We start from the raw sequence: 23540 nt of genomic DNA, 5'->3' as shown, positions 1-23540 counted from the left end.
GTGTGCTCACAAAAACGTTTAATGAACAAAACATAAGAAGAAAAATAGGCTGTTGAAACTATCAGAACCACTCAAAGTGAAAATAATAATAAAAAAACACTCACTTACATAGACAGGACTAGAAGACAACCAGTACAATGAGCGAAAGCAAAGAAAAATTATCCAACAAGAACTGAACAGAAACCTGGAATTAAACTAAAACTAAAGCCAGTTTCAATGTATCCTCCCAAGTTTCCTACAGTTCAGGCCATTCGCCCACACGATGGCGCGGTTTCGGAGCTTGAAACCGATCAATTTTGAAACCGGTCTCCAGAGTGGAAAGATTTCAAAACGCGCCCCGTACGCGTCCGTCTGGACACCATATGCAGGATATTCCTCCAGTGATGACATAATGGCTGCAGCTCGATGACGACGCATTGTCGCAGATTGATGACTTATGCGCCAACCGTCAGTCTGTCAACAACGATGGCGGATAGCCGTGTCGTAGTCGTTTTGCGCAGCCTCCTTAGCTTGCTTATGCTTTTGCAACAAAATATTTTGCTTCTTTATTCCCACGTTCAACAAGGTGTTGTCACTTCTCCTGTGTTTACCTTTTTCACGTTGTTTCGATACATGCAAAGCCATGTTTGTTCTGTAGATTGCAATAAAGTTAGAAAAAAAGTGTTCGTCTTCTTCGCTAATTCTTCTTTTACTCTTTCTGTTAACTCCCTGTGGCTGCGCTACAGCGCCACTCCAGACTTGGCATATACATTACAGCTGTTAAACGTCCTCAGCGTCTTCTTTTGGACACACACAAGTCTTGAAATGCTTCTGTGTGTACGAAATTTGTTTGTTTATTTGCTACCGTCTGGACGGGGCCTCAATGCAAGCAAACTGCCAGGACAATGAGAGACACCTGGACAAGACACAAGTGGCTAGGGGAGATGATTGGATGACACAAGGGAACAGGTGGACATAAAACCATAACGAGAAAGACATGAGCCACAAGAAGAGACATAACATGAAGCAAAACCAAATACGAAACCAGCAATTACTGATCATGACAAACATAATATGTCATGCTTGGATATTGCCTGAGAATATTGGTCCGATTTCCATTTTTACAGACAATGGTGGCGAAAGTCATAAGACAACATTTTCACTCTTTGGCATTGTCTTATTATGTGTGTTATTTTCCCCCTTGCTTTATATTAAGATTAAGATTAGGATTCACTGATTGTCACACCCACCAAGTGGGGCGAAATTCATTCTCCGCATTTGACCCATCCCCCGAGGGAGCGGTGAGCGCGCTCGGGAATCGTTTGGTGATATATATATACAGTATAGTATAGTACTAATGTTATCAGCATGACACATTTGAGAAAAAAAGGTGCCTCAAATATTTCAAATATTTTGATTAGATATACTTGAACCTACAGTCTATCGCCTGAAACAACCTAATCCTTGAAATAATATTTGTCCCTCAATGAGTGATCCCAAAGGTGTCCGTTATCGGTCTGGACAGAGGGGAGAGATGCTTAAAAGTAAGATAGTTTTTTTTATTTTGTTATTTGATGCATAAAACCTTGCGCTGAAACGAATGGATTTGGGACCTCTCAAACGGCCGATAACTCCCCCACAGCTGACTCCCCATGTGCCTGTTTATTCATGCTGAGGTAAGCTGGAGGTATTCATTTGCTGTCAGCTAGTATTGAATTTGAGATTACTTTTTATTTCAGACCCCCAAACAGCTTGCCTCCCTTCCTTCCTTCCGCCTTCTATAGCAAGCCGAGTTTTTCGTTGTTTGAGAAACCTTATAGAATGACTCCATATTATCACAATCTGGCAGCAGGTGACATATAAGAGTGGAGGCGACCTATTTTCTTTAAAGACTCTTTCATAATGACCTCCATCTGGCTCCTGCTGTAGTGTACGGGGAACTTTCTGTCAGGATTTTGGATCAGTGCACAAGCCAGATAGAGTGATTTTTCATCATTTTGCTTTCTCTGCCCAAAGGTGCTCATAGTTGGTCTAGCCATGAGATTCTGGCCGCACCCGACTTAGATCTTCAAATAGGTGACAATCTGTCAACTCTGGTTACTTGTCAGATGTATTCCCACAATGTACCTGGCTGCCAAAATTAAATTCTCTAGGGCAAAAAAAAAGTCTTTGGCCTGTTGATTCCAGACTGATCCACCGTAGCACTGCAGCAGCTAGATATTTAAAGTTTGAATACAGGTAGGCAAGCCTGCAGCTTTTCAGAATCTCCTTATCGCATCCCGAGAGGGAAACGGAGAGTTTCAGGTTGTTTGCATCAGTGTGAACAGAGCCTTCAACTGCAGCCCCAGTATTCGATTCCTTCTTATTATTCTAACTCTTATTTAACCTTATGCCAAAAATTGGAATGATCTTCCAACAGATACAATACATCATTTCAGAACTGTCTTCATAGGTGCGTAGTGGTGTGACAAAATAACTAAAGTGCATTATGTATCAACTAAAGTGACTATATTAACTCTTTGACTGCCAAAAACGTTAAATAACGTTTAGTAAAATCCTACGGAGGAGTGCCAAAGACGTTAAAAGACGTTTGTTTCAAAACAGAGGTGAAACTAACCATTTTCTATTGTTGATTACTCAAAAATGGAATAAGGTAGAAACAAACTTTTTTTCTGACGAAAGATGAGAGTCCAATCTTTCATTTGGTAATATGTGTGTTTCCATAGTCCAAACACATAATTTTCTATGGACCTTGAAAGATCAGTCAAAATGCTTAAAATCGGCTGGCACTGGGGACAACCCGTTTTTGAAAACGTCTGGCAGTCAAAGAGTTAAATGCAGTGCACTTTGCTTTCACATTCATTTTATTGATTGCTTTAAGGAGGAAACAATTTAAACTTGTATCCATCATTTCCGCATTTTGGTCATGGGTGAGCTGGAGCTTATCTTCTCTGACTTTGAGCAAGAAGCGGGATACGTAAGTCGCCAGCCAATCGCAGGGCTCAAATAAACAAATATTCATACATATGGGTAATTTAGAGAGTTCAGTTCATCTAATATGAAGATTTTTGGAGTGTGGGAGGAAGCAAGAGCACCCAGAGATAACCCACACAAGTAAACAATCTTGTTTGTGTAATATTATGGACTGAAGATTAATTAAAAACATACTGATCTCTACAGTATTTTACACTATTATTTCAAATCTTCTTGTTAAAATGTCCTCTCTTGTGGTACTCTGCAGATTTGCATAATCTAAAACAGACCACAGTGAGCAGTGTTTTAGCCAGTGCAACTTTCTGAGAGGCTTTTCCTTGTGGAGGTGAACAATCAGCACACAAGGCCCCTTGTCAAACATCTCCACCTTCTCAGAGTTATTTTTGTGGATAAATCTTGTACTCTCAGTGCTCCAGAGACTTCAGGGAAACCTGCTTTTCTTACAAATAAGTTGTCTTACCTACACAGCGTTCACTTTTCTGTAAAATTTCTGTAAATGCAAATGCAAAAAGTCTAATGAATTCCCTTTACAATTATCCCAAGCATCTATTGTTGCAATGCAATTACCATGAGCCTTGCTGACTATTGTATTCACTGTTGCACCTGTCTAATTAAGTAGGAAGGGAATTTCACAAACAAAATGACACTGCTTTTGTTTGTTTTTTCTTTTGTTCCTGGATTTTATCAACATTTCTTCAAAAATATTGTACTTGATGTTGTGACTTAGACAGTGCACACTGCTGTGACCTGAAAAAGTATGGGAAGTGAGAATGTCAAAATATGTTTGCAGCAGTAAAGCTTCTACTGTTCTAAGAAGACTATTAAACAATGGGGGAAAAAATCGCCCAACCTATCCTGATGGTAGTTTTAAATAGTTAATTCAATTCTAAAAGATGCATCTTCATAAAAATACTGTCAACTTATGTTACGGAAAAAAATAGAATTCTGCATGACTTTGCCTTTTTTCTACAGCATTAGTTTCCATTTGTTTCCTTCTGCTCTACCTGCTTGCTTGCACAACTATTTTTTTCAGGCTTACTCGATGCATCAGTACTACTACTGATATATTTTTGTTGTGTCTCCACATAGGTAACAGACTTTTGCTTAGGCCTGTATTCACCAAACAACCTGGCAGCGTGGTGTTTCCCCTTCAGCCTGGAGAGAATCAGAGAGCGGTGGTGTTTAGCTGTGAGGCCCAAGGCCATCCCCCGCACTCCTACAGGTAAAGCCTACAGGCATCGTTTAGTGTTATGGGTGGTAGCAACCTCTCTGAAAGGACTTGTGCTGTAGACTAAAGGGTTATATGTATAAGACCTGCTGCGGAACAAAAATATGAAATTAGGGTTGGTTACGAGAGACCACTAGTATCTAGTAACCTTTTAAAAGGCACTCAGGGCCATATGAGGCACACATTGCACGCTATTCTTGCTGTACATATTCCCCTTTTGGCTTAAGTCAGTTATTTACTCCTACCTTCCTGCCAGATACGCACTTTGGGTGGAGCAAACAATGAAATGTAGACGCACCCTGTGAAATCTGTCCTTGTGCATATTCTCCCAACGAGTTTAGCACTTGTTCTCTTTTGCACTTCAGAGGCTGTAGTAAGTCTGCACCCGGGGAGGTGAAACATCATAATGCACTTGAAATTCAGATGCAGTTACCGTTCACATAAGTGTCACATACTACTGGTAATATAATATTGTAATTAGGCTTTACACAATCATTTTTTAATCATGATCGCCAATCAGCAAGTAAAAAAAAAAAAGATTTCCAATCATAAGATGGCACAATATGTCTATTTAAATAACTTATTTAGTGGTTATTTGAAAAAAAAAAAAAGGCTTTATGCGTTCATTTTTGCGGTCAATCAGCCCTCATAATCTCCAATATATTTAGTATATACAGTATAGTATATTGGTATAAACACACTATATTTAACTTGTGTATTTAATCTGCAGTCTAACCCCTACCATAGAGCAATTCAACGTCTAATTGACACCCATTGAAGTGCATTGGGGGGAAAAAGTAAACTTGAAAAATTATTATAAAAACCCTGATAATCAATAAATATAACATCTAATGTTTACAAGTTTACATCTCTTTCTCAGACATTAATGGGGAAAAATGCATAAACATCGGCAGTCATTCCGGTTTTGCTAAAACTAATGCTGCATACTATTGCTATCTTGTTTCAACCCGTCCATGCGCTTAACTTACCAGCTACAGTATGTAGCTTCAGATTCTGTTGCTGCGGCCGAAGCTGGCTGTTTTTGTTCACACTCTGCACAGGATGCTGTGTGAAAAAGCCTTTTGGCTCCGGCAGAAATCACCTGCATTTAATTTCATTTCCCAATAATCGTAAGAATAGCTCAACTCAACGTTCAATATGATCGTTATCTGATATCTTCGCCTCTGTATTCACGTGTTCGTTCATACAACACGTCTTCCTGCTCGTTGCATCTGTGATTGGCTGAATGTACGGGGCCGGCACGGAAGCGAACGTTACTTAGGCTGAAAGATATTAAAGAGATGTCAAAATTAAATAAAGTTTAGTAAGAATCGATGGGGACGGGTTACTAATAAGCTATGGCTTCTAGCCGTCAGCCCTTCTTTCGGATGTATGTGTCCGAAAGGAGAAAATGAATAAAACAAAACAAAAAATAATAATAATAAAAAAAACACACAAAGGCTATTACTTTGTGATAGGATGGACGAGGGCGCAAAGGTGGAACTTCCGTTTCTCAGCACAAAGCCTCTGCGCATCCGCTCCCACGGCACGCAAGGACACTAAAAGTAGATTAGTTTTCGGGTGCCCATATACGCTATCTCAGAACAACTTCAGAGTGAACGAGGTTGTTTTTGCTTTACAGTAATGTCCTATTTCGCGGATCTGTTCAAAGACGTCATTGATCGATTGGGCAAATTATGACATTACAGGCGATCACCGTTCCGATCTTGCATAAAATGCCAAAAATAAGCCGATCACGATAAAGCTGACCAGATCGGCGTAAAGTCTAATTGTAATAGAAATTTACAGAAAACTATCATTGACAACTGTGAGTAGTGATTCCACTTCAAGAATGATGTCGGCCATAAAAAACAAGCCATTTTTTTCAAGGCTCGTTGAAAAGAGAGAAGCACAGACCAAGCTCCCACTAATTACAACAACTAAATTAATTGTAATGCCGTAATGTTGTATTAATTAATTAATTACACTTATACAGATGTGTTACAAGGTTCAGACCTTTTTGTGTTTGGCTCATCCAACATGAATTGAATATATCCATGGAATTAATCTGAACAGCACCAGAGTTTGCTTGTGGCACAGGCCAGAGTTCAGAACATACAGTTGAGTACACTCATACATACATTTACACTTGATAAAAAAAATGACAACAAACAACTTCATACTTCAAAATTACGAGTTAGGTTTAAAATTAGAGCTTGTACTAGCACCCAAAATCAATTGTAACACTTTCATTGACAACTGGACATTGATCTGATGTATTATCCTGAACATACCGTCGTCTCCCTGAAAAGACCAAGTAAATCTTAAATCAAACCTTGACTGTTGGGAAGAGAAATGTTAGTGTAATTTTTTCACATAGAAAAAAATTACATGTCAAGAATGCTGTGGCGAACCAAACATCTGAGTTTTGACTGTTATTCATTTTCGCCTTGTGGTCTTGTGTCTCAGCATTTTTGAGTCTTGTGTCTCAGCATCGATCAACGCCCAGTACCTCTCTCTCTCTCTAGAAATGAAAACAAACCAAAATATGTTTTGATTTGTGTCAAGCCCACAATACATCTTTTGGGACCATATAGCATTTGGTGCTCTGCACATTGTAATTCATGCAAATAGCCAAGCTTTTAATGTGTAATAGGTTGAAATTATACCTCTTAACAACAGCTTATTTGACTAGTGTTACAGCTTCCACATCCTGGTTTTTATATTTAATTGCAACAATTGTATAGAATTGCATTATATTTATCAAATTGAGTACACATTGAACAATTTATTTACTATTTCTGTGTGGACAGTCTAACTCAAGCTTATCTTCGATAAAACGAGAACTATTTCTTCATCCAAAAGAGCATGTCCAGCTCTACCGTCACATTAAATTGAGCTTTAATTACAGCATGTGCCAGGTGGCAGTTGATATACTCTATTTAGATTGCTCACAAGCTGCTATGCGGTAATGCTTCCCTTTCATGGATATGACTTTTATGGATATTCAGGTTGTCGTTAAGGGTTAAATGAACAAAACTAATTGCTATCATGACTGTGGCAGCTTTTTGCTTATTAAAAGTCACTGTCGTGAGGGTTGGAGTTTTGGTTCCACTGTGGATTGCCAGAAGGAAGGCAAACGTAGGTCTATTTTTAGGGGCACTAAGGACAAATTAATTTGTCTAAACGTACCCAACGAATACAGCTAAAGTGGATATAAAAAGTCTAAACCACACTTTAAAAAAGACAGTTTTTTTTTTAAAGGTTCCTTGCATTTTTGTCTTCACATCTTACAGCACAAGCCCCGGTGAGCAGAGAGCTGCGACAGAATCAGACTGATCTCTTTATTCAAAGGTATCAGTCAGCAAAAGGGTATGAATAATTTCCAAGGCATGACATATACCATGGAACACAGCAAAGTGAATCCTAATAAAGTAGAAGAAATAGGGCACAACAGTAACATTACCAAGAACTGCACATCCCTCCAAAATTGATGAAAGAGTGTGACAACAATCTCCCATCTTCTTTATGTGTCTACTGTGAGGTAGGGTGGCAAGACAGAAGTCTTATCAGACAAAGAAAAAAAAACACACAAACTTGAAATCTCCCAAACAAACGTGGGAAAATGTTTTATGTTCCGATGAAAGCAAGGTTGAGCTTTTGGGGAATTATTCCAAAAGGATCGTACAGTGAAGCATGGTGGTGGCAGAATCCTGTTTGTCCTTTGTCAAAGAAAATAAATTTAGGATTAGCCCAAATTCCAGTTAGTGTTAACACAAAAAATCAGGAAAGGCTTTCTAGAACAGCTGAAGTTGATTTGGTGTTAATCGGATGTATTTTCAATGGTGGCAGGTGTGCGCTAACTTCCATTTAACATACATTTGAATGTGCTCGATTGATTCTCTGAATAGAGCCACAGCCCCAGTTAAAAGAGGGTATACAGACTTGTGCAACCAGATTATGTCAGTTGTTTATTTGTACTTCTTTTGACTTTACTCACGTAAAAATATCATTTTTAATTGAGTTGTACAGGTTACTGGTCACTTTAATAGTGGAATAGTGATTTATTTTGGTCACTTTTTTGTATATCACAAAAACCTGGCATTTGAACATGTGTCCGTAGACTTTTTATATTAGCCACTGTATAGAGCCTCAAGTCGTCACAACCACCCGATGATTTGCCTTAGGTGGATGTGCTCCAGCTGCAATACCAAATCACTAAATCTAATCATCTAATCTGACGTTGAGCACTGGTCTGCTGCATGTGCCACTTTATTCTTGCCCTTTTTCAGTGCTGCCCACAGCTCTTTTCAAAAACCATTGCAATTGGAAAATAGAGGGAGAGTCAAAAATAGTAGCCCGTGTTTTTGAGAGTTAATCAAGACAGCAGTAATTGTGGCGTTGTGTTGAGGCTTATTGGCTTAATTTTATTCCCTCGTTCTTATCTTCTCATTTTTGTAATTCAGAATAAAAGATTATATTCCACCGTGATTTTACTCTTTGAAAATGTAATAAATAAATAAAAAAGTCATGAATAAATGTTTTGCAAAACATACAAACGATTGAATTACATGATGTTTCACAATGAGAAGAACCCCAACCTTGTGGTGGAATCCTTTTTAATCACATGTTGCATTGAGTTAAACACAACAGTAAGTTTTTTTTTGACCATTAAAAACAATCAGTTCACATTAACGTTCCCACTTAAAGAAGCCCATCACAAACACGCACACACACACACACACACACACACACACACACACACACACACATACACACATGCTCACATTTATGCTGTCAGGTTTGTGGGATGGTAGAAGGACATGTGCACATAAAAGAACATGAAATGTCAGACGAGGTTAGAGCTTTTCATTTTGAAGGAAGGTCTTTCGCTAAAAGCCTGAATAAGGGAGAACAATCTTTAGTAAGCTGTTTTGTTGGTCATTTCAGGCTAATGCATTTTGGTTTGAAGCCTGCATCAGACTCGAAAATGTGCTATTATTTCTGCCATGGAGACGTTTTCAATGCCACAGTTTTTTGGTTGGTATGGTTTGTGCAACTTCCCATTTACAGTTTTTGATTCCTGAACAAATGAAATGGGTTTCTATCTCAACTTCACGTGTTGTATTTCTGCTTTCATATTTGTATATTTGCTTTTATATTTGTAATTTTTTTTTGCTTCAAAAATGTGTAATTCAAAAAGATGCATTTTTGTAATTATACGTCACATTCCAAGGATGTTCTCGGACATGGAATTTTGATGAGAGCATAGGCAAAGAAATTATCACAAAATGATATCTCCATCAATTGTTACCCAGTTCGATCGAAGTTTGATATACATTCAGAAGTTGTAGAAGCTAAAATATCTTTCAGAGTGTATATTGGGAAGCAATTCAGATATTGGGAGAATTCCAGTTGCAGCGCTTCTTCATTCTTTAACTTCGACTCACTTGCCCTTTTCGCTCTTTGTCTTATTTTCACAGGTGGAGGCTAAATGACTCTTTCATCGTGCCGACACCGGGTTCACGATATTCCCTCACGGGAGGAAACTTGCACATTACCCATCTGAGTAAGACAGACGATGCTGGCATATTTCAGTGTCTGGCATCAAACTCATTTGGCACCATCGTCAGCAGAGAGGCCAGTCTTCACATTGCCTGTAAGTTTATATGGGGAAACTGATCTTTTTATTATTTAGGGACCAATTGAATCTGGCTGTTATTAAGAGAAAAGCAAAATAACCACTTGAGAATTTAAAAGAAAATAATCCAAAAAATTCATAATGGGATACATAGATTCAGACTAGAAAATGTCCCAGCTTCAAGCCTTTTGAGCTATGTCCTTGAGAAGAACTCGGCTAGAAGAGACACTGGAAATAACATTTTCTGCTGGTATTTTTGCCACAAGTTGAGGATAAAAGGGGGTTAAGATGACAAATATATATTTGATCAAATTCTTGAATTGAGAAAAGAGGTTGCAAGTAACCCTCAATTATAGTATTATTAGTACAGATATTTTCTTGTCCTTCTTTAAACAAACATTGATAAGCCAAGATGACAAAAAAAACAAAAAAACTAAGAGTTATTTTTTACAAGTGTATTTATGTTGTTTTTTATCCTAATTTCATGTATTTAAAGTTTGGGTCTACTGAATTGAACTTGAGGTATTTTTAGTTCAGTCTGTTGTTTGCCTGAGTAAAAGTTTCATTGGAACAGATGTAGCATTTTGCTGAAAATATAATGACCCAACGGGATTCTCTAGGAAATGTCAGATGTGATCTTCCCACAATAACAACATTCTCAATTGAGTTAATAACGAGAAAACACAAATCAGCTTTTCTTGTTTATATAATTCACGTTAGCGCTCTTATGCTTCGCTTGAGTGTTTCACTCTGTCGGCTGTTTCTAACTTGAGATACAATTGATGATGTCTGTGAGATTGTGTGATGGGACCTTGACAGACACCATATAGATGTGGCTTTATAGGCCTCATCCATCACATTTTGCAAGAGTCTGAGTCTGAGGGATCACTGATGGCAAGGTGATCTTAGGTCCTGCACTCTTGATTGGTGTCCATATCCAATGACAGCCCTCCTATCGATTAATAGATGGCACAGCTACACAGATTGCTGATGACCGTCTGTCTGTCTGTTTGTTATATAGAGTAAGATGCACAGATGATCTCAGGGTGCATAGGGGGCACCGCATGTACCAATCTTGGCTAGGTTTGGTGTGTCTTCGTCTCCAGTCTATAGTACAGATTGGTGGGCTGGTGTCCTATCAGGTTGTCTATCATATTCATACTTCCTGTCAATCTTCAGACATGACCTAAACTGCATTTCATTGCGATAGCTGTCATCCATCTCCTGGGCCAGACCTGGGACTCACTGCTTTTGTCGACAGATGGGGACAAGTTTCAGTGCTGATATGTCATACATCATATTTATTGGTCCTGGTTTAACTTAATTAAGTGTGTTGTGTGATTGAGCATGTCTCTGGCCAAGGAAATAACTCATAGTGCAGCAGCCTGTTATGAGAGTCAGTCCTGGGTCATTTGTAACAGACTGTGAGTCCGAGTAGGGCAATATGCTTTTTCAAACACCTCGAGGCTGACATCTCCCTCGGCTACAGTACGTGTTGTGTTAGACAAAGACAAAGCTCCCCCACAATGAAGCCAGGGCTTGGATCTTCGTTTGTATCTGATAATATAATCAAGGCTGTTTCTTGAGAACGCAAGAGGGAAATGATTTCTAAAAACAACACTACATCCTCTTTAACAACTCTTTTGTGTTATGTGACTCCCTGCTGACACTATCAATGTCTTAGATTTGCCTCAGCCAGTGATATCACTGCAGATGCAATCCCATGGATGTGCAGTTTATATGTATGAATTAAGAACATTTGTAATCCTCTGCCAGATGGATGTTATAACAGTTCCTCTTACCATCTGGTACAGCCTTGAACCCTGGCAAATATAAAGATTCTTGATCCGGATGACAATGACTTAATTTTTTAAATAGAGGCTCTATTTCACTGTTACGAGCGCTGGATTGAATAATCTTGGTGATTATCTAGCAGATTGCATTTCCTAATCTGCCTAGGTTATTTTGGTGCTAAATGGAAGTGGTTTTGCGAAATGACATCAACAATTTGCAGTGTCTGCAATACAGACATGCTGCATTGGGTCACTGTCCTGGTAAGGAGAAATGCACAGCCCAGTTAGTGAGCTGCGTGTAAATCCACAAGGGTGTAACGCCGTGTTTAATGAAGGGTTAAATGACTGTATATATGAAAGCAAAGCAGGATGTGACTCCCTTGTATCTAGCTGTCCGTGATTCCTTCTATCAAATTGAGTCCGGTAATTACTCTTGCTTTGCATTCTTCCCGTTTTACCAACTATCTACCTGTTTAAGATATGTGTTGCTTCTTCTTTCTGACCTCAACGACATCAGCTGTGTACTCATTAGTCAATGATTCTGCCTTAAAATCAGGCCTCTTTTGAATACTGTAGTAGGGAGCCAGTGTTTCTTGAAATCGAATAAAAGTGAAAGGCTTGCATTTTTTGCCCAAGATTCAAAGAAGAAAACAGTACTGTAAATGTAGCAAACCCTGCAGTGTTGTTAGTTTGAGACGAAAACAAAAGTAGTCAGGGAACAGTTCAATACATTATGTAAAGAGAAGGATAGCTTGATTGGTTGACTGCAGTTTACCAGGTAGCTGTTAAACATTTCAAACATACATAAGTAAAGACGGTGCTTGTGTGGATATTTTTCACCCTGTTGAGGTGAAACATGTTTTATTTGCCATAGTGTAAACTATATTGCGTCCAGACAATTGCAGGCTGCAGAACGGTCAGAACAAATAACCCTCGCTCAAAAATACTATGTTCAATATACTACAGAACACATTTAGCTTATTACTTTTGCATGTAATGTAATGTATTCTTTTTAATTTCCTACTACCAATCTGAAACACATATGCTCACTTTATATTGCTTGAGTCTGTGCAGATTAAGAAATTTCATCATTACACATTTAGAGAAATTATTACATTTGGAAATGATTTTATACGTGTATCTAAATAAAATGTTGCTTCATTGCCTCACCATCTGGTTAGTATCTTAGAAAAGTAAATACAAACCATCAGACATACTTTATGTTAAGATGATAAGCTTCTTTCAGTAAATCAAATATCTTAAAATGTTGCCATTTCAGGCTTTGCATATTCCTGGCGCACACTATACACTGAATAAGGATGATCACCTCTCAGTTTACTCACTAGTTTACTTATTTAGTGTAAAATATAGGCCTGTTTAATTGAAGCTTTTTATTATATTTTACACAGAGGTTAATTTTACATTCTGCCATCTAGTAGAAGAGTATTTATTTGTTTTGCCTGTCACTATATATCACTGGCATAGACAGATGAACAAAAGTACTAATATTTCCCACACACAACAGAGTGGATGGGAATCTGCACGTTTGATTTGTTCTGAAATTAATGTGGGACTAAATTTTAGGTGACGGTTTGCAGGTAAGGCTCTCAATGATTAAAAAACAACAACAATGACATTGCCTTCTTTAGGTTCTCAAACTTCTGGATGTGGTACGTTTGTTTCAATTACATTTAAATGTTATAACGTTTAAACAAACAAACAAAAAATACACACCTGAACTTTAGGTTTGTCTTATCTGTTATATCACAGTTGTTAAAAAAAATAAATCCTAAATGAGTTTACCCTCCAACAGAATTGCTTCGATTTTTCTTTTGTGTTATCTCATTCATTACAGTGGGTCACATTGGAGTAGCTAGTCCAAAACAGCTAATTCAGATTCAATTTCATGGATCTGAAGGCACTGAAAATAGCCCATGCAGTGCCATGGAGAAGCACATGGAGGTGCAGAGTTGTGATAGGCTTGATAAGATGATCCAGGGTGCAGAACAGCTTGGCCTGTCAGGCATTGTTGGCTTTTAGTGTGTCTAGCTCATTTGCACTCCAGCATAGGTGACATGAATATTGATTAGTGGAGTTGCACTCTCAAGTTTAGGAAGTCTAATATGTCTCCTATGTCTCTGCCTTTTCTTTGAAAACAAACAAAACTACAAAAAGATACATCTGATATTATGTATGTTCTATGTGAGAGGTCGTTAATCACTGCTTGTCAGCAGTACTCAGTAAACGTATATAGGTAAGATTAAATCTGTGTTGCACAATTATCAGGATGCATTGACAAAATTTTAGGTTTTAGTTTATAAATCCGCATGCAAACTTTTTATTTTCCTTATTTAATAGATAATAAAGACATACTGTCCATCCATCTATTTTCTTAACCACTTGTCCTCACAAGGGTCGCTGGGGGCGCTGAAGCCTATCCTAGCTGGATTCGGATAGTAGGCAAGGTACACCCTGCACTGGTTGCCAGCCAATCGCAGGGCACACAGAGATGAACAACGATCCACACTCACAATCACACCTATGGACAATTTGGAGTGTTCAATTAACGGGCCATGCATGTCTTTGGAATGTGGGAGGAACCGGAGTACCCAGAGAATACCCACGCAAGCACGGGGAGAACATGCAAACTCCAACCAGGACGGCCGAAGCCGGGACTCGATCTCACGTCCTCTGCATTGGGAGGTGGACGTTCTAACCAGTCAGCCACCGTGCTGCGAGACATACTGTTTGGGATAGGGTCGCTACCTTTAGTACCAGTGTTCGCTGGTTTGCTCCCTGTCACTTCATCACTGGGCTTTTTGCTGCAAACTAAACTGTGGACATAAGTGTACCACAAAGTATATTTAATAGTGTATTTAAATATACTATAAAGTATACTTGAAAGTATGCTTAAGTATACTCATTTATATACTTTATAATATACTTAAGTATACATGCCTCAAGTATGCCCTTAAGTAGGGCTGGGCGATATGACCCGCGACCCTAGTGAGGAAAAGTAGTTAAGAAAATGGATGGATGGATGGGTGATATGACCTCAAATCAATATCACGATTGGGCAGTTTTACCTCGATAACGATAAATGCACGATAACCCCCCCCCTGCGGACCACTCTATCTATGCCATCTGAAAATAACTGCAGGAAATGCAAATTAATTGCTTTTCTTTCAATGAAACATCAAAGTATGAAAACCCCTTATAACCATTCAAGTATAAATATTCAAAATAGCCAGCATGACTTGAACAATGGCACATTAGAACATGAGAAAAAGGTTACCTCTCGTAAACTTTTTTGTGTGCAAATGGCTTGCGCAAAGATACTGTTATGCTATGTTCAAAGGCCTATATTTGTGTAAAGACGGTAATGTCTTTGTGGAGGTAATGTTTCTTGTAAAGAAATAATATAAATAATGCCATGTACAAAGGAGGTAGTGTGGCTTGTAAACAAAATACATAAAATAAAAAAATGTCAATGCAACATCTATAAACAATTGCAAATAAAAATGCTTGACATGTCTAAACTCGGCAGCCTCTCAGTGTTGTACATATTGGGTAGCACGGTTTGCGAAAAATATTTTCGCGATGGTGTACCTTTTGTCAGCTACTTTCATGAGGTGTTTAAACCCTGTGCGCGCCACTGTAGCTATGGGAGTTATATCCTTAGCTATATGGTAGGCTATCACGTTGGTTATTTCTACCCACCTCTTTGACGTTCTCTCGTATGGTGTAGCCCCTGCAAATGCCTCTGTTATGGGCTGCTGTCTGGGGGTGGCACTTTTCGAACCTTGCTTCGCACTTGCTCTGGGTGCTTCCAGGCACACTTTTTATTTCGTGTTCTTTTGCTCAACATCGTCCTTGTGGAACCCAAAATATTTCCAATTTATTCCCTCTATTCAGTTTATTCCCTCTATTCAATAACCCGCCCATTACCTGACACTCCACGTCCACCTGTGTCTTGTCTTATTAGTGCAGAGTGCATGTTGGTGTTCAATCACTCATGTTGAATCATTTGCTCTTTATGTGAGGTTTATGTTTGTCAGTTTTCTTCCCTGCTTTTCTTATGTCTCACTTCCTAATTATTTTTAGCTCAGTAAGTGCTTCTTTCCTGTCTGCCAGTTTCTTACTTGCTATCAATTTCTTGTCTGCCTTGTGCTGCTAATTGCTTGCATTGACTTGCATCTGTCTCCACACCGTTGCCACTTTCTAAAGCAATTGTGTCATTCCAGCTAGAAATTGACAAAATAAATAGCACGTATTCTCTTGAGCTTTAGCCCAGATGGGGCGAACTACAGTTAATGATGCTCGAGTGGATGTATGCGTTCCTATAAACAATATTTCAGTAAGAATGTCATCATGGATGAGCCATAGAGGTTACGGAACGCCAAAACTAGCCAAAGTAAACACAAACCTTAAAAGAAGGAAAAACAAATAATTGCATAGAGGTTCAGTTTGCCATAAATGCATATAAATAATGTGCAAGTACAAAATAGGAAAACAACATAATGAATTTATTAGAAATGCAGAGAGTAAGGTGAAAGTAGAAGTGGCAAAGGCCAAACAAGAGACTTACGGTGACTTGTATGGATGAAGTGAGAAGGGAAGAGGATGAAGTGTGGAAAGGCACTTGGTCCTGGTGATATACCTGTAGAGGTATGGAAGTGTCTAGGAGAGGTAGCAGTAGAATTTCTGACTCGGTTGTTCTAATAGGATTTTAGATAGTAAGAAGATGCCTGAGGAATGGAGGAGAAGTGTGCTGGTGCCCATTTAAGAACAAGGGAGACGTGCGGGAGAGTTGTGGCAACTACAGAGGAATAAAGCTGATGAGCCACACAATTAAGCTACGGGAAAGAGTAGATGAAGCTAGACTGAGGGCAGAGGTGAACATTTGTGAGCAGCAGTATGGTTTCATGCCAAAAAAAGAGTACCACAGATGCAGTATTTGCTTTGAGGATGTTGAAAGAAAAGTACAGAGAAGGTCAGAAAGAGCTGCATTGTCTTTGTACATCTGGAGAAAGCTTGTGACAGGGTGCCCAGAGAGGAACTGTGGTTTTGTATGAGGAAGTCTGGAGTGGCAGAGAAGTATGTTCAAGTGGTGCAGGACATGTATGAGGACTGTAAGACAGTGGTGAGGTGTGCTATAGGTGTAACGGAGGAGTTCAAAGTGGAAGTGGGACTACATCAGGGATCAGCTCTGAGCCCTTTCTTGTTTGCTATGGTAATGGGCTGGATGACAGACGAGGTTAGACAGGAATCTCCATGGACTATGATGTTTGCTGATGACATAGTGATCTGTAGTGAGAGCAGGGAACAGATGGAAGAGAAGCTAGAGGCGCGGAGGTTTGCCCTGGAAATGAGGGGAATGAGGAAAAGACAGGAGGCAGGGCTGGAGGTGGCAGAGATGAAGATGCTGAAGTTCACTTTGGGAGTGACCAGGATGGATAGAATCAGGAATAAATACATCAGAGGGACAGCACGTTAGACGCTTTGGAGATAAAGTTAGACCAGACTGAGATGGTTTGGACATGTCCAGAGGAGAGATAGTGAGTATATTGGCAGAAGGATGCTGAGTTTCCAAATGCCAGGCAGGAGTTCTAGAGGAAGAGGAGGTTTATGGATATAGTTAAAGAGGACATGAAGGTAGTTGGTGTGAAAGCAGAGGATGCAGAAAACAGGGTTAGATGGAGGCAACTGATTTGCTGTGGCGACCCCTGAAGGGAAAAGCCGAAAGGAAAAGAAGAAGAAGATGGCTGCTCCATCATGGTTTTTGGTTAAACTACCTGCAGGTATCTGAGATACAGGCAAATTGTTCAAAGATTGCTGCCTCAATGTTCTTAGTATCAGCAGGTTGTCAACATGTAATTGGTCTTTTACTTCTAGTCATTTAATTGCTGCTGGTATTACTGCAGTCAGTGGATGAAACACAGAAAGTGATAACAATGCGCAATTGCAATTAAATTCACTCATGTGTGACTTATACTAGAGGAATTGCTTTCTGCCCCGGTCAGAAGTATTTAAGCCCTTTAGAGTGCTATGTCTGCTTCTCTGCAAATATTTGTGTTTTGCGAAAGGATTAAAGCATTATGCATTGAATCACAGCCTTAAACGATAGTCTGAGAAACCAGATATAAATTGGATGAAATGACGAAACCACAGATAGAAAAAACACAGATATGACTGGTGATGCTTTTTTACCCACTGTACAAACAACTTGGCATTTCTTGTTGGCCTCACGTGTTTTACAGCTTTTGTGAGAAATGAAATGATTATTCCTCTTTATTGCTTTTGCTTTTCCTGAACAGTCTTGGAGAATTTCAAGACTCAAAGAAGAAATCCAGTGAGGGTTCGTGAAGGTCAAGGAGTGGTCTTACTGTGCGGCACACCACTCCACTCTGGAGGTAAGAGGCTTTTTGTTTTGTTGCTAAAACAAATCAGCACCCTAATTAAGTGATGGACTTTTGAAATGTTACCATGATCAAGGAAGTGAAAAATAAATCATTTTTCTTTTAATGGGATGGAATCTCTGAATACTACTATTTCAATTTGAGTGTCATACTGAACAGAATGATGCTACCATAATCCCAACAAGCAGAACAGTTGATTACATTTATATACATTTCATTATTAAAAGTGGGGAGGGTTATGAAGATAAATGATCCGTACTATATCATGTGCCTTTTCAGTTAGAAACCTCAGTTGTACTTTTATGTGACAATGGAAAGAATGGGAAGAACAAACCCTCATCTTCAACTGAGGCATTCAACTCCAGTAATCCAGTAATGTTCTTGACATAATGACAAAAATATGGAAATTCAATTTGTTCTGGCAGTGGATTTCTATAGATTGGCTGCTCTGCTATGGGCTTTTCTCATCTTTTTCACATTTTTTTTACCCTTGTTAGCATTTCTGAACCTCAATGTATTTCTTCACCTGTTTAAAAATGGTCATGGATGTGCTTGAACACTATCTCACCATTCACCTACTGATGACACAGCATCAGGAGCAACTGTGGGGGTATATTGCTCTTGGACTCTTCGGCATGGTCACAGGTGTGACCTGTGTACTCAAGAATACTCTTGGACAGCACATGTATTTTCATTAGGGATAAGGAAACCTTTGACAAGAAGACTGGAGCTAATTTTTTTAAATATGGTATGGTTGTGAGGATTAGTTAGGTAAAGTAGCATATTCGCTTTGGGGAGGACGCTAGCAAGCCAGGTGCAGCTCGTAGCTGGTGCAGAGCAAGTTAGCTTAGCTGCAAGCATTCCAGTAGCTATTGAGTTGCCGGGAATGCAAGCAAAATGAGTGACTGTTCAACTTTGACGCATCGGAGTTGGTTAATAAATGGCGCTGGTAGCTGTGTGGTCAGATGTGCTTGAAGCCATTTTTCACTCAGGCAGATACAATTATGCCATCAACAAGTGTTATCGTGATTGGTCAATATCCATTTTCTACACCATTCCCCGCACTCTTATTAGAAGTTAACATTTATTTTATGTATCCAAAATGTGTGATGTAATAAACTGAACCAAATTCAGGATGATCAGTTCATCTTGTGTGGGGAAAAAAAACCTTAACAAGAATGGATTTACAAAAAGTGACGGGCCCAGAGTTGAGTTGACATTAATGGGCTTTGCTTTTGACTGATTGCATGTGCCAAATCCCTTTGCAGTTATTTGAATACAATGTACAAATTGGCTTGTGTTTCATTTGCTCTCCCTGTATTCTCCTGAAATATAACAATCTATTTATAAGAGAACGACTTGAGTCTCAATCTGGAGATTGACTGTTTGAAATGATCTGCCTTCGAGTGTATTTGTTGTTTGTGTTTGCTGATACATAGTTGTAATCTGAATTTATATTACAAACATTTTTGTTGTTGTTGATGTCAGTTTAATATGATCGGAAATACAACATTTTGTTTTTTCCCAAATTTGTCAGTGAACGCACCTATACAAAGTGGTTGGAAAAAAATGTTTTTAACCTGAATGTCCAGGTTTTCCATTCATAATCTAATTTATGACTAGCCTAGAATACATTATTTAGCAAAAGTTCATTTGATTGTGAATAGGCATTTATCTGAGAGCCTCAGGCTATGGAGTACGGATTTACAATTTTATGCTCTCAATAGTTTGTTAGATGCTCTACTCATTAGCCCTTGGGCTGTGTTTCAGATGCGAACAGAACCGAACATATGGCCAAAGTTGATCGTGCAGTATGGGTCGTTACTGATAGTTAAAGGTGAAGTCTGTGTTGTTCAAGCTCTTAGCAAGATTTGAATGCCGCCTCACTTCACTCCACTTCCACTCCACTCTATAGAGTTTATTAGTCTCAAGGGATGTTTTTGAACTTTGTTGCTGACCGGAGTTCAATAATCCGCCCAAGGAAACTATCAGCACGGCGGTGCCGGCAGATTGAGCGTGTGTGACCAGAGTGTGTGCATGGCTTGCACGTAGGGCTAGACGATTATAGGAAAAATAATAATCACAATTACTTTGATTGAGATTGTTCATTTATTTTAAAACTTAATATTTTTTCAACTACTAAAACTCAACTACTCAAAACTATGATCAAAACCTTACGCCCATTCATCCCTTCATGTTAAATATTTATTCTTGAACACTATTCTTTTTGTCAAGTATAACATAACCTTATCAATATATGAAATTCAATCTTTTTGTATGTTCATTCTTCATTTTCAAACTTAAGCATTACATTACCCTTATTGTCATGTTTATTTTATCTTATGTTATTTTCACAAGTCTGGGGACTTATTGGGCTAACCTGGGACCTCGGGGATTGTATTTATTATTATTATTTATGTATTTATTTGTATTTATCTAAGGCTCACAGTCTTTGCTCGGCCTGTTTTTGTTTTATGGTATATGTATGGCATACCTGTAGGTTCAGCTTGTAAAGACGTTCTCTGATTCTCTCACTATTTTGAAGAACATAATATCCACACTACATTATTGGAATATATGAAGAGCAAAAAAAGATGAATGAAACAGATACCAAAAAAATTACAAGCTTACATTTCCATGCCTTTATTCTAAAACAGAACACTATTTACAATTGACAGTGTAGGAAACACACAATTAAAAAAAATATATGATTCAGTTATTGGTTTGGTCACTAAAATCTTAGAAAAGAGGCTAAAATGTTGATCATTATTTTCCAAAATAAAAGCAAATGTCTTATTTTGATTCAACAAAAAGATTATTTGTCTGCTTTCACCGAGAACTGAAGAAATTATATTATTTAATGTAAGTATTTAATGTTTATTTAAAAAAAATTAGCGATGAATCGATTATCAAAATTAATGATTGATTAATTTGATAATTGATTAGTTGATTATTCGATTATTATTGCAACAGTCAAGAAGCTTTAATGTGAAAGTAATCTTTTATAATATGTGCTTTAGAGCTCCTTGTACTTAGTGTGCGTGTGCTTTTGCGTGTGTGTTTGTGTTTTCTTTATAAAGTGTATTTTTACTGTGTGTGTGATGTGTGTTCGAAAAGTTGACAGTGATGGTTTGTTTGTGAACGTCGCATCAGGTTATGAAGCCTTAAACTGTTGCTTAAATTATCATTCACCGTGTTGAACATAAAATCATTCATCAGATGTAATTTAGCTTGCCAAAATGAAAAGCATACTTAAGCACAGGAATTTTAAGATAATGGAAAACGTGGTTGTAAGCCTTAGACTGTAGAAATCTATTTATTGGATAAATTATTTTCTCAAAAAATATTTTAACAACACCCCACTGACAGCGCGTCACAACTGAGGTGCATGAGCACAGACGCACGGTTATGTTTGCAAGGCGGTCTCCAATTGCCCATGTCACATGTGCGGCCGACTACGTCATCTGCAAGGGGAGATCTTGAAGTTTACCTGTATAAGTGCACTTTGTGTGCACCAATCTTATCTCTCGAAATCCAGTCAATTTGCTTCTGTAATGCGAAGCATGTGTGCACTTTCACCGCCCTGATTTTAGTAGGAAAGAGGGGATCGCCATTTCGTCTATGTTCCATCCCACAACAGCGCACAATGGAGCAATTATACCTATGCAAAGTCTAGAAATATACCAAAACAAAGCAAACCACCCATGCGCTTGCACTAGACTAGCACCGGGCACGAAAATAAGGCCCCGAGTCTTTAATTAAAAGACTGTATTTTTGTGCATTCAATTTCTTTGTTTATATTAGCTGCACATATTTTAGTGTCATTATTATTGTCACTGAGGCTGTCAAGTATAATTTTGCATATTGAATAAATATTCATTAAATGTAAATGTCATAATAAAAAGGTTCCCTTCCTTTCCACTGCTGATTTCATCATATCGCATAAATTTAGCCCAAGCCTGCTTCTGGACAAGCAAGTAGACTGCTTTTATTTACCCTGTAAGTCCCTTCATGCCTTTTGATGGATTGTAGCTTTTCTCTTGAGACCCAGCACAGAAATTGAAATGATCCATTTTCTACCAATATTTTCAGCGGCTGTCATCAAAAATTATGACTAGTGATGGAAAGGTTTAGAACCAGGCATGATTTAGGTCCTCAATTTTCAGCGTCATTTCTGAAAGCCTGCTAATATCAGCAATCATAATGATGTATCTGAAAGTGTTTTTCCTTGTAAACATTACAGTCTCATAGTCTCTCTCACACACACCAGCAACAGCAAGTGGCACACATTCAAAGCATTTTTTAAATTGTACATGCGTAATGTGATAAGGCAGCATAAAAATACAATTTGATTATTAAATCCTCTAGGTTTATTAGAGTAAGACCTAATATGAGAATCACAACAATTGAAAAAAAATTGTCAAATGTATGCTGCTTTTGTAGCAATTTCAAGGATATGATGGGTGGACGTGCTCATAACAAATGATTGCTCCACGATTCATGACAAAAGCCATATGCGTATTTGAAGCACAGAAAAGACATTTGACTACACACTCAAAGTTCTGTAAAAGTGAGAAACAAGCTCTCATAAAGGCTGAAAGGCCATAATTCATGATCACAAAACAGGGTCTTAAACGAGGATCTGCCTCATTTCCCCTTTACATGATTTCAGTATCCCATGCAAGATTCAGGAAGCCATTATTTCACTTTCACGATGCCTCAAAGCCTTTTTGACAGCTCCAGAAAGGAGTTGGATGCAGTCACAATGCTGTAAATCTGTGAGCTGGAAGAACTGAATTTAAAAGATGCACAAAATTGAATAAAATGGCAAACTTTTCATCAAACATGCTTTTCTGCAGCAATTGGGTTAGATGTTATTTGTGCCATCCTTTGCTTTTTAGAAATGTGCGTGGTCAGACAGAACCTAATGCATCTGACCTCTTTTCACTAATGGAAGGAGTCCTTTTATATCTACTCAAGGCTGAAATCACTTGTTCTCTTTTTGGATTGCAGCTACCTTCAAACAAGATGCTTGCTGGCGACTAACAACACATAGCTTGCAGCGTTTTTATGTGTGTGACCTAAGCTATTTCATGGAGGAAATGTGTGTTCTACGAATACAGATAGCTATGGGAACAAAATTGTGAGTACAGTTAAACCAAGACCTGCCATAACTAAAAATCCATGAGTAATTGAAGTCCCACCCCAAATTATTCACAATTACCTAATATCTTAAATATATACCAAGATCCCAAAACATTTATATCATTTCAAATTCATTTCAACATTACTCTTAAAAATAAACGGCATACACACACACGCACATACACATACTCACCCACATACAAAAAAAAATATATATATATATATGTGTGTATATGTATATATATATATGTATATATATTTAAAAAAAAAACATTTATTAAATTTTTTTTAATTGATTTGTTTGTTTTTTTTTTAAAAAAAAAGGAGAGCAATGATGATGT

At 38.2% G+C, this 23540-nt stretch overlaps 1 protein-coding gene across 2 annotated transcripts in view; it reads left to right on the top strand.

Annotated features, from left to right (window-relative positions):
- cntn3a.1 (contactin 3a, tandem duplicate 1) overlaps nucleotides 1-23540 on the top strand; it is an 84965-nt gene that overhangs the window by 19398 nt on the left and 42027 nt on the right. For both annotated transcript variants that reach the window (XM_077542326.1, XM_077542336.1), the window contains exons 3-5: nucleotides 4063-4195; nucleotides 9685-9860; nucleotides 17953-18048. In XM_077542326.1, the coding sequence (XP_077398452.1) occupies nucleotides 4063-4195; nucleotides 9685-9860; nucleotides 17953-18048 (405 nt within the window). The remainder of the gene's footprint in view (nucleotides 1-4062; nucleotides 4196-9684; nucleotides 9861-17952; nucleotides 18049-23540) is intronic.

The sequence above is a fragment of the Vanacampus margaritifer genome, chromosome 1, assembly GCF_051991255.1.
Source record: "Vanacampus margaritifer isolate UIUO_Vmar chromosome 1, RoL_Vmar_1.0, whole genome shotgun sequence".
Taxonomy (NCBI): Eukaryota; Metazoa; Chordata; class Actinopteri; order Syngnathiformes; family Syngnathidae; genus Vanacampus; species Vanacampus margaritifer.
This window is presented reverse-complemented; position numbering and strand designations above follow the sequence as displayed.